The 12,632-nt window shown below is 42.0% G+C and overlaps 1 protein-coding gene across 3 annotated transcripts in view; it reads left to right on the plus strand.

The window, feature by feature from the left end:
- The first annotated feature begins 597 nt into the window (after positions 1-597).
- KIF20B (kinesin family member 20B) overlaps positions 598-12,632 on the plus strand; it is a 73,671-nt gene continuing 61,636 nt past the window's right edge. For all 3 annotated transcript variants that reach the window (XM_073353810.1, XM_073353811.1, XM_073353812.1), the window contains exons 1-5: positions 598-823; positions 6,327-6,483; positions 7,270-7,356; positions 7,473-7,592; positions 7,821-7,959. In XM_073353810.1, coding sequence (XP_073209911.1) covers positions 6,328-6,483; positions 7,270-7,356; positions 7,473-7,592; positions 7,821-7,959 — 502 coding nt within the window. In that variant the 5' untranslated portion in view covers positions 598-823; position 6,327. The remainder of the gene's footprint in view (positions 824-6,326; positions 6,484-7,269; positions 7,357-7,472; positions 7,593-7,820; positions 7,960-12,632) is intronic.

The following is a 12,632-nucleotide window of genomic DNA, read 5'->3' on the forward strand; positions in this document are numbered from 1 at the left end:
CAGTTTCCACGATATGCATCTGAGGAAGTGAGCTGTAGCTCACGAAAGCTTATGCTCTAATAAATTGGTTAGTCTCTAAGGTGCCACAAGTACTCATTTTCTTTTTGCGAATACAGACTAACACGGCTGTTACTCTGAAACCTGTAGATCAGACAAATTTGTTAGTCTCTAAGGTGCTACAAGTCCTCCTGTTCTTTTTAGGGATACAGACTAACAGGGCGGCTCCTCTGAAACATGCATATAATAACTGGTACCCTCATTCCAACCCACCTGACCTGGCTTCCGCTCCTACCCAGCGCTCCCCCTTTCCCTACAGCAGGCAACCGGCAGACACCTTGCAGAATCTGATTGAACAAATAACTCGCCCGCCCGCCGGGCTCTCCCCCGCCCCCCAAGCGCGTATCGAGCCAGCCTCCGCGGATCCCTCGCCCAGCGCCCTCCGGCAGAGGGACCCTTCCCTTTCCCCTGTCCCAAGTGAGGCAGCGCCCCCGCCTCTCCAGCAGCGACCGGGGGGCGGCGCCTCTTTTCCACCCCTCCCCGGGCGGCGAACCAGGCTACAGTCCTGCCCCGCCCGCTGTCCCGCCGCAAGGCCCCGGCACAAGAAACATCCCAACCGCGCGCCCGCCCGCGCCTCCCCGCCCCGAGTCCCAGCCTGCCCTGGGCGGAGACGTTCCGCTTGCCCGCGGCGGGACGTTGGCTTCCAGCCCGCCCCTGGCCTCCCATGGTGCTGTGCGGCACAGCGCGCCGCCATTGGGTGGATTTGAAAAGGGACCGCGGCGAGCCTGACGGTGTTGCCGGCAGAGAGGTCTCGCGCCCGCCGCAGGTGAGCGCTGGGGAGGGGGCTGCCGATCTCGCGGCGGCGGCCAGAGCGGCACTGCGAGAGGTCGCTTCCTGGCTTCCCTTTCCCTGGACGCCGCCTCGGCTTTCCCTGTTTGTGCGCTGGGGACCGTGAGCGGCCCGGCCCGGGGTGGGAGTCCTGCCCCCGCCCCGGCCCGGGGTGGGAGTCCTGCCCCTGGCATAGGCAGCCTGGGGCCGCCTGCCCTGGCTCCCAACGCCCTTGGCATGCCGGGGTCGGGGCTGGTGCGGCCGGCCCGAGGCGCTGCGGTGTCCCGAAGCGCTGTAACAAGGGCAGGGGCGATGGCTGGGGCTGGGGGCGCTGGTCCTGCGGGAGTTTCCTGAAGCAGGAATCTCGTGGGTTGCGGCGGTTAGCTACACGAGGCTTATCGAGGGCCGACTTCTTGTTATTGGTTGAGTGAGGGGCACGTTAACCAGCGTGATTTTTAAAACCTTCTGGTAAAGGATGGGTGGCTGACTTCTCTTCGTGTGTGCCTGGGCGGGTTATTGCCATGGGAACTTAGGAAAGCGATAGTAGGAAAACTCTCTCTCTTATCCATAACCAGTGGGAATCTACAGGCGAAGTGCTATACCTTCTGCAGGCTTCAAGCCTGTATTTGAAAAAGTAACCATCATGATTAGTAAGGACGACTTCCAACCAAGTGTGAAAAGGGAGAGGAAGGGAAAGCATAGGCCTCCTCTATACTGGGGATTAGGCCTGGTTTCAGTTATTAGTGAGGCTGCTCTATTGGAAACCTGTGTGTCAATGAGAAAAATAGAAATGCACCAAAGGTTCTTACTAGGGTGAAATAGGGGAAAAGGTCACTAGTGCAAATTATATGTTTCTTTGTCTATGCAAGGGACTTGCACTTCATGGGGTGGTTGTCACTGACTTCACATCTTTAACTGATTTGCCTTCAGTCTCCTGAGTATCCCCTGTAGCATCGGTTCACAACCACGGGTCTGTGGCTCCCTGGGGGACTGTGAGCAGGTTTCAGAGGAATCAGTGAAGTAGAGCTGGCATTAAACTCACTGGGGCCCAGGGCAGAAAGTCAAAGCCTGAGGCCAGTTGTGACGGGGCTGAAGCCTGAGCAACTTAGCTTTGCGGGGCTCCCTGTGGCATGGGGCCACAGGGAGTTGCCCTGCTTGCTACCCCGTAATGTTGGCCCTAGATTTTATATGCAGAAAAACAGTTGTTGTGGTGTGGGGGTGGGAGGGTGCTGTGGAGCTCTTACAGCAGAGGGGGCTCTGAAAGAAAAAGGTTGAGAACCCCTGCCCTGTGGCCATGCCCACAGAGAGTTCCTATCTTGAGCTATTAATTGAATTTAAGGCACACTTGTTTGTGCCTTAATTAACAAATGTAGGGGATGTGAGAGCATAATTCTGAGACATCTAAAGCCCTTTTAAAAGGAATTTAAGAAGGAAACAGAACAATTTGCATTGCACCAGGTGGGGGAAAAAAGAGCACATGGAGCTTCCATCATCCCCAGACTCCATGATGCCTTTTTCTCAGGTTCAGTGAACTTTACTTTGAGGAGTAACCTCAGAAGAATCCATTTTAAAGGTTTACTGATCTACAAAGACGGGGCTGAACCTTAAGTGATTTGAATCCGTATGCAATATTTTGAAAGTGCATAAAGTAATTTTTTTTTCTGAAAGCTAGTGATTAATATTGTGAAATAGTGTTAATACATACATCTGAGGAAAAAATGGGTACTGAATGATATTTAAAGTTTAAAGTCAAGCACCAGTACTGTTGGAATTAAAGTGAATGTTAATTCCATTTAATGTGGCAAGCTGGTGGGTTTTGGTGTCTTAAAGGAATAAACAAACAAACCTTATTGTTTCTTTGAGCTGTCCAGGAGAGGGCTGGACATTACAGAAAACACAGTTTTTGGAAAAATCAGGACTTGAAGTGTTGACCAGGCAAAAATTGTGTCCACTTGATTCCACAATTGACTAGTGGACACCCTGGTTTAGTGGACACCCTGATTAAAACTGCTCTGATTTATACTTGGTGGTTGACCTCTGAAGTGGCAGAAACAGCTTGAAGAGACACTTGTCTGGATTTTGGGCAGTGTTGTTCTGAGATTCGGGAAGTGTTAAAGGGCATATGTAGAAACGGCTAAATATTCCACAATCCCAGTATCCTATCTTCTGACTGGCCAATGTGAGGTTCTTCGGAGGGAATGAACAGAATAGGGCAATTATCAAGTGATCCATTCCCAGCTTCTGGTAGTTAATGGCTTAGGACACCCAGAGCATGGGGTTGCACCTCTGATCCTCTTGGCTAATAGCCATAAATGGATCTATTCTCCATGACCTTACCTAATTCTTCTTTTGAACCCAGTTATACTTTTGGCTTTCACAGCATCCCCTGGAAACAAGTTCTACAGGTTGACTGTATGTGTGAAGTACTTCCTTTTTTTTGTTTGACCCGTGATTCTTGTGTTGTTCAAAGAATAAGGATACTCCACTTTGTCCACACCATTCTGATTTCATAGACCTCTATATACTCCTGATGGCATTCTGCACCAAAAAAAAAAAGTTCTGTGCACAATATTTTAAAATTCTGCAAATTATATTTGTTAAATAAATGAGGCTCCAGCATGTCATTGGGGAACATAGGCCACTGGCTGCACAAAGGTGGGAGATCACTGTGCAGCTCCCCTTGGGCGAAGGACTCAGCGGTGAGGCGTTGCCTGCTCCTCTGTGCCAGGTGCACCAGGTGTGGGCAGGCAGGCTCAGCAAGGATCCTAGTGTGTGGGGGATCCAGGTGTGGGTTGAGAGGGTTCTGTGTGGGGCAGTCTGGATGCAGGCAGCTCAGTAGGAGATCCGGGTGTGTGGGGGATCTGGATGCACGGGGCTTGGGAGGGGAGGGGTTTCTGGGTGCAACGGTAATTGGACTCTGCAGGGGTGTCCAGATGAAGGTGGTTGAGGATCGGGGGGTGGGGGGGGGCAGAGCTCAGCAGGGGGATATAGGTGTGCGGGGACGGTCCAGATGCATCTGGGTGCGAGCAGCTTGTCAGGGTGGCCCAGGTCAGGGGGGAGTGTGGCTTATTTGGGGGGGGTTCTGAGTGCAGGTGGGGGGATTAAGGAGTCTCGATGCACAGGGGTTGGGCAGATGGGGGAGCAGCTCCCTGTACAGGGATCCCTCCCAGTGCATCTGAGAAGCGATGGGTGCAGGAAGTGGGGGAGCAGGAGGGGGCGTTTGTAGAGCTTCCTTCAGTCAAGGGAGAAATCTGGGAGTGGGTCTGACCTGGCTCCAGATGCTGTGCAAGGGAAGAGGAAGTCCCGTCTTCCCCAGCCCAGCTGGGAATAGCAGTTGAGCCTGGTGCAGGGTAGGAGCCACCAGCCAGGTTTTCCCCAGTCCCGCTTCCTCCCCCACAGTGATCTACTTCTCTGCCAGCTGCCCTGAGCCCCCAAAACATATTGCTGGGGAGGGTCAGAAAGTCATCCTTCTGCAAGGAAGCAAAGAAATCTGCAGGGGACATAAATTCTGCGTATGCACGGTGGCAAAGAATTCCCCCAGGAGTACCTCTGATATCTCCCCTTAGAAATGTGATGACTAAGCTTAATAGTCCTAGTCTTTTTAATCTCTCCTCATCTGGAAGATGTACCCTATCCCTAATCGTTTTTGTTGATTGTTTCTGTATCTTTTCCAGCTGGAAATGGGAGACAGGGAATGGATCACTTGATGATTACCTGTTCATTCTCTCTGGGGCACCGGGCACTGGCCACTGTCAGAAGACAGGATACTGGGCTAGATGGACCTTTAGTCTGATGCAGTATGGCCGTTCTAATTCTAATATCTTTTTTTTTTGAGATGGAGTAATCTGAACTGCACACCATATTCAAGGTGTTGACTACCATGAATTTATGTACTGGCATTATGATATTTACTGTCTTCGTATCTATCCCTTTCCTAATGGTTCCTAACATTATTAGCGTTTTTTACTGACGCTGTACATCGAGCCAATGTTTTCAGAGAACTAGCCATGATATCCTCAAGATCTTTCTTGAGTGGTAACAGCTCATTTAGACCCCATCATTTTGTATGTATAGTTGGGGTTATGTTTTCCAGTGTGTGTTACTTTGTGTTTATCAACATTGAATTTAATTTGCCATTTTGTTGCCCAGTCACCCAGTTTTATGCGATTCTTTGGCAACTCTTTACAGTCAGCATTGGATCTTAATCATCTTGAGTAATTTTGTATCTGAAAATTTTGCCACCTCACTCTTTGCCCCTTTCTCCAGATCATTTATGAATATGATGAACTGCACTGGTCCTACTACAGTTCCCTGTGGGCCACTGCTATTTACCTGTCTCCATCCTGAAAACTGACCATTTATTCCTTCCATTTGTTTACTATTTTTTAACCAGTTACTGATCCAGAAGAGGATCTTCCTTCTTATCCCATGAGTGCTTACTTTGCTTAAGTGCCTTTTTTGAGGGACCTTGTCAAAGGCTTTGTGAAAGTCCAAGTACACTGTCCACTGGATCACCTTTGTCCACTTTTGTTTGCCCCCTCCTCAAAGAATTCTGATTGATTGGTGAGGCATGATTTTCCTTTATGAAAGCTATGTTGACTCCCTCCCACCCCCGTGTTCATTTATGTGTCTGGTAATTCTGTTCTTTAGTGTAGTTTCAGCCAATTTGCCTCGTACTGGAGTTAGGCTTACTGGCTTGTAATTGCAAGGATCGCCTCTGGAGAGTGTTTTTGGTTGTTAGTTTTTATTTATTTAAATTGGTGTTCCATTAGCTATCCTCCAGTCATCTGGTACAGAAGCTGATTTAAGTGATGGATTTACATACCATAGCTAGCAGTTCTGTAACCTTGTATTTGAATTCCTTCAGAACGCTTGGATGAGTCCCATCTGATCCTGTGCCTTATTACTGTTTAATTTATTAATTTGTTCCAAAATCACCTCTATTGATGCCTCAGTCTGGGACAGTTCCTCAGATTTGTCATCTAAAAGAATGTCTCAGGTGTGGGAATCTCCCTCACATCCTCAGCAGTGAAGAGTGATGCAAAGAATTAATTTTAGCTTCTTCACAATAACCTTATCTTCCTTGAGTGCTCCTTTAGAATCTCAATCATCCTGTGGGTCCACTGATTGTTTGGCCGGCTTCCTGCTCCTGATGTACTTAACATTATTTTTGCTGTTAGTTTCTGTATCTTTTGCTAGTTGCTCTTCAAATTCTTTTTTGGCCTGCCTAATTACACTCGATGGTGGGTGGTAGCATTGTTGTCAAGAGTCTGTATTCTTTTGAATGCTCTCCCTTCATCCTTCCAGGCTGGAGCTCCTCTTTAGCTAACATCTGAAAGTTTGTATGCACTTTTTGGGATGTTTTTTCTCCTTATGCCCCAGCCTGTTGGAAACTGTATTTATGCATAAGGTTTGAAAATAAATAAAATACATGTATTATGTTGGCTTCTCATGTCTTCAGGCATGCCATGCTGGTTGAATAGTTGGCTTTATTTTTGCAGAATGGAACCAGTTTTGGATAAAGCAACAATTATAAGACCGTCCTATATTGCTAGTGTTGAGCTACCTCCGAGAATTGGGCCAGTAAATGTTGAGGACCTTAAAGCAGATCTCTCAGATGAATTTTCCCTGGTTTCTTCAAACTTGGATACAAGCCAGGTGAGAGTGTTAAACAGTCTACTTTGTTAATTTTAAAAATGAAATTACTTAAATTGTGAAGCATCTATATGGCCTGTTCCTTTTAATGATAAAGCAAGCATATCCATACTTCTGTATAAATTAAAAAGGAAACCTTTTAAATTGGATGCTATAGTAATGAATTCCTGTATTTGTGCCTTGATAGTCCTGTCACTGTGTTAATCAAAAAAAGATAGCCTCTTACATTTAGAGTAACTTCTGTCATCAGAGGCAGAGAAATTCAGAGACTTATTTGTACATATATATTGACTGGCCTACTTGTTTTCATCTTATTTTGAAGTTCTACTTTGTCACAGTCTATGTAGTTGACGGCATCGTTTTTGCTGGATACTTTTGATACCAACACAAAAAGTGATGATTATCAACAATAACTTGCAGGAAACGTTGGTAAAATCTATAGTCTCCTCCTGTCCTGCCTAGTAATGCAGAAATTAATTTCAAGATACAAAGGATAATATGGGGTATGCTGGTGGCTTTTAGTTTCAATTATTGCTTGGCCTAAACTGTATAGCATATCTTTGTATGCTACAAGAAGTCATTCTAAATATTTTATAGGGTTATTAAGGTGAATTTCTAGAAGGGCCAATGCACTTGCAGCAATAAATGAATGAATTATGCTGGGGGTGGGGGGTGTAAGGGACCTGAAATAATTAGAATTTAATATCTTACCATGCTAATTGTCAAACTAGAATATGAGCAATGCTATTAATTGAAGGTAATCTTTTTTTTTTTTTGTGGTTAATAAAGAGGAACAGCTTGGATTCCAAGGAACATATACAAGTTTGCCTTCGTATAAGGCCTTTCACAGCAACTGAAAAAGAAAATGAATCTCAGGTTTGGCTCTTTCTACATAAAACTTCAAATGGTCTTTTTTACAAAACTCTTTTAGCTAAGATGTCACTATACAATTTTTCTCCTGAGCTTAAAAATCCAATTTTTTTCCTTTACAGGACTGTGTTTCTATTCAAGACTCAACTAACATTATATTGAAGGGTCCTAAGAATTCCATGATCTGTCGGCTGAGTGAAAAAAATGTAGGGCAGATGGTGCAGAAATTCACTTTTTCACGAGTAAGCAGATGATACTTGAGACAAACTTCATTTTGCAATGTGGAAACTTGTTGAATCTTGCCCAAAACAAGTTTTTTTTTTTTTTGTTTTTAATCCTTTTAAAATAGGGAACATTTTATATACATTTAACTGATAAGTGCCTAGATGCAAACTGCTATTTCTTCCCCACCCCTAAATGGTCCTTTTAAAACAACAGAAGGTCATAAACTGCCTCTTGCTAATGTTTAGGTATTTGGACCTGAAACAACTCAGGAAGAGTTCTTTGACGGTACTGTGAAACAACCAGTACAAGACTTCTTGGAGGGACACAATCGTCTTATTTTCACTTATGGTGTGACAAATGCTGGAAAAACCTACACATTCCAAGGTACTACTAACATTTTCTTGAACCTTGAAATTACAAAAATCTGTGTATGTAGGCTTCTGAATTAGCCAAATGTTGTTCAAGTGCCTGAGGTGTGTGTGGTTTTTTTTTTTTTATTTGTTTGTGGGGTTTTTTTTGGCCTGTATATAAGCTTATCTCCATTACACATTTATTTGGATTTTGCAACTCTCCCTGAATGTACAATAAAACAACTTAAAAACTGGTAATACCAACAAAAACACCCCTTTGTAATGGAGAAGCATATGTGTATAGTTCAAAATATAAGCAGACTATACACAAGTTAAACTGTGGGTGGTGTACCTCCTCATAAGGTCAAGTAGCAGCTATCTATCTGCTGAAAGTGAACGTTGGCCTCAAATAGAGAGTAGTAGAAATTGATCATAATGAGCAGAAAACAGACATTTTCTGAAACTTGTTTGCACACCTGCTTTGTGTGTGTATAAAATTTGTCACAAGCTGTTAAGGTTATAATTGACAATAATATCCTCCAACACAGAATGGATAAAGAGAGATTTTAAAAACATTTAGATTGGATTTTTTTATTTTGTTACTTAAATGATGGGTTTCTTTTTAGAAAGAAAAAGCTTATTTAAAAAACTGAATTTAATACAAAATATGTAAAGGCCTAAATTTATTATAATCTCAATATTTTTTAAATAAAACATAAATATGCTGAATTCATGAGACTATCAAAATTTTGAATTAAAGGCTGCTTTTCTGTTTAAAAAATTTTCTCTTTTCTCCCTCTCTTCCCCCACCCCTCTTCAATTCTAACTTTTGAGGTGAAGTTTTTTAAATCTGGCACAATAGGTATTAGGTTCTGGAACTCGGTTTGTTTGGAGGTGCTGCTGCACCCTGGCTTAAAGTGGTTTCTGTCATATACATGGTTTACAGTTTGGTTCAGCAACCTCACGATACAAATTGTTCCAACATCCCTGCAGTAGGTCATGCTCTGTATTAAGGGCTTTATTCTGTGGGGTCCCAGGTCTGCTGGGAGCAAGAGACTGGCAAAGTCATCCTAAGCATTGGGACCCAGCCTCTGACTCCGAGAGACACCGATCATCCACTGAGCCCACCTGGGCGGTCTCTTATTCCTGTTTTATAGTTTCTCCCTACCTGAGCTCTGGTTGGCTCATTTGAATATGAATATTTAGGATTCCAACCCAACATGGAAACTTACTCTCCAGCTCATGGAAAAGACATTGATCTGCCAGTAACTACCAGCCCATGGTTCTGGCTACTTCAAGAAATATCTTTGCTTTGTCTCTTTGCATGTGCTCACAGACACAAACAGAAATCCATTAATTTCTCAAATGCCTGCCTCTGTTTCTAAAGAAATAAAATGTTGCGGTGCAAAAGTGGGTTATACCAGCTGAAGTCATGGACTGTCTTTTTTTCTGGGGATGGGGTGATGCAGGGAGTTATGTAACAAGGGAGAATGAGCAGTGTGTGCAACCAGAAACGAGCAATGCTAGTGTCAAAGCAGGATATTGTGGGAAGAACGGACAAGATTCTTCAGAGTGCAGCCTGTAGTGTTGTTTTCAGCACCCAGGGACTGGAGGAGGAAAAACTGCCATAGCTGCAGTTCGTAAAAAAAAAAAAAAAAAAAAGACTGTTTGGGGATTATTCTCAAGAAATTCCTGTACCACTGGGTAAAAAAGGAACTTGTGCCAAATGTAAACAGTGCAGCAAAGAGATGCAGAGCCTGGTTTGTCGGAATGAAACCACATTATGAAAATTCTCCTCAGAAGGCAATAACTTTGAAGATCACGATATAGACACATCTGAACAATCTGGATCAATTGGTTAGTAAACATATTTTTGCACCATTCTTATGAACTGTTTACCATGTCTTACTGTGCTAGTAAATGATGAGCACAAATTTATGACAATGTAAGTTTGGGTGGTTTACTTATGAATTTCAAAATGTTTGTGTTCAAAATATAATGGGCGTATTTATCAATTACCTTTTTTATAAACTGTTACTGCTGGACTTCTGAAATGACTTTTTAAATTGCTCAGTATAATCAAACATCCTAAGTGAAGATTTCCTGTTTAAAAGTGAAGTTTTAGTAGGCATTTATGAATTTTAGCATTTAAAATTTTTCAAGCAGTTTGGCATGTTACTAGAGATAAGGTTTTAAACAGATTTAGATAATCCTTATTTTATTTTGCTATAAAATTGGGTTTAAAATAAATTGTGATACAAACAGCTTTGAGGAGGAATCTTTCACTTACATTCTTAATAAATTAATAAAGCAGTGCATTGAGTAGTGCTCAGTGAGGTGAGAGTAACTTTTTTTTTCTTTATCATTTTGTTTCAGGGTCCAGCTTATTCATAAGGGGTTATGAACATCCATTATCTGTAATGACTGCAACTTCAGAGTCATCTGCTGTACCACCACAGTGCTGCAACTAAAAATACATGAGACAGCAACTACCTGTGTTTTTGTTTTTATATATAAAATAATTTAATTAAAAAAAAAAAGCTTTCTTCATCAAGTAAAACCATGGATGAGGTCATAATCAAGACCAGCAAATTACAGCAAGACTCCATAGATGAAAAGATTGCTTAGTTCATGTATACAACAAATTCTTCCTTTCATCTTGTTCAGGACAAATATTTCATTGATATCGTTCAATCATTACGACCAGACTACACTCCACCCAGAAAACCAGACATTTCTGAAAGGTTGCTGGATACAGTGTATGAGAAGGAAATCTGAACAGTGTGCAGAAAACATTGACAGAATTTTAGTTAATCAGAGTCTTGATGGGTATAGCAATGTACACAATGATCCAGTAATATGTGATTGTGTGACAACAAGATGGAGTTGTCCTTCTTACGGAAACAATGCCCATAGAGTAGAATACTGCTACTTGGGAATAAAGGAAAATGTTGTTGAAGCTGCACAATACTTCCATAAAAATCACTTTGCTTCAGCTTTTCTGACCAGAGAAAGAGAATCTAAACTAATTTTTCCCCAAGATGTTTGATGGAATTCAGTGGCTGACTGTTTTGAGCTATATATTAACAAGTAGCTTATTCTGACTACAATTCGTGAAGAAAATCGTGACAAAATAGATGGAACTATCACAGCCAACATAGTCAACATCAGACTAAAGAGAATCATGGAAGATAGGTTTCAGTATACTTCCTTAGCTTTGGGCAAACTGCAGAAAGATGGATGCTGTATCACTGATTCTGTCAAAATTTGGAAGGAACTAAAGGAGACACCGAAGAAAGGAAATTACAGGCAGTAAAGAAGCAGATATATCGAGCACTTGCTCTACCTCCTTTTCTTGCTAATAGTCTCAACCCAATATACTTGGGTAGAAGCTTAACTGCTGAAGAAGATGCTGCTGCTATGACATGGGTATCTAATAATCACCCATCAGTCATGCCAACCATAACAAATTTCAGGACTGGAGGTGAACCATTCAAGCAGTACATGCTTGCAAAGTCACACCACTGAATTGAAGGAAATCCCAGCTAAGCACCTGGAACCAGAATTTAATTGCTAATCCAGCTTTTGAAAACAGTAGCCTTTTCTGCAGGCACAGAGAATATCTTCATTATTTGGACTAATTCATTTAAAGTAGAGATATCGATGGAGTTGTAAAAGCAGGAAAACTTGTCTTGTTCTTCCAGTCCATGAATGAAAACAAGGAGGGAGGGGATGAGATGTATTAGTTTTTAAATTTGAAAGATAGCCTAAGTAACTTAGGTCGTTTTTAAGAGACCTAGACAAGTAGGAACTGTAGCTCCAGTCACTTTCACTTAGACATATTTGAAAAATTTCCCAGGCTGACTTGACACTTAATTTAATTCACTGACTACAGTTAATCCCTCTACTGATAAATCTTCAATACATCATTTAGTCATAAATGTGGAACGTGTCTTGGTAAGAAGTTTGTATGTAAAACATTTCAGGTTTTTTTAATAAAACTTATATGCTGTTTTGTTTGATTAAATTCTATTTACTAGCCTAATGTGGCTGACACAAATGAGTAAAATGTTAATTAGGTAAATAAGCAATATATCATTCACTACTTTCGAACATACTAAAATGTACAATTAATAATCTGAAAATATTAGGCTTTATAATGACTTAAATGTGTATTTAGCTTACCAGCCTAGGTTGCAAAAAGATGCAAATCTCATGTAAAGGCGCAATTTATTTGTGAATCAACATGTTTTAATGGTTATAACAAATAAGAGTGCACTTTTTTAGAAAATAACTGAAGTACAAATGGAAAAGCTGATTACAATTGATTATTTAAATCAAGGCTTTCCACTTGATTTAAATTTCCTCGATTTTAAATCAATCTATGCTGCTCCAATGTGCAGTATTTTTGTACTATTAACAATCATAATCATTGCAGACCAGCAGGTGTCGTCCTTCCTTTAGTTCCAGACATTTTCCTATAAAAGGAAGGAAAATAGGACATACCTAGTCTTGTGTGAATTCAATCAGATCATAATTAACAAAATATCTGTGGCTGCTGTAGTAGGTGTTAATTATCCAGAAATACCAGGTAGAGTGACAGCACTATTCTGATTGATCTTGTGCTATGTGAAATTGATTTTTATTGATACAATTAACAAATTGCTTTATTAGCAGTAATAACCTTCTTATGGGTTACTGCCTGAA

The sequence above is a fragment of the Lepidochelys kempii genome, chromosome 7 (genome assembly GCF_965140265.1).
Source record: "Lepidochelys kempii isolate rLepKem1 chromosome 7, rLepKem1.hap2, whole genome shotgun sequence".
In the NCBI taxonomy this organism is placed as follows: domain Eukaryota; kingdom Metazoa; phylum Chordata; order Testudines; family Cheloniidae; genus Lepidochelys; species Lepidochelys kempii.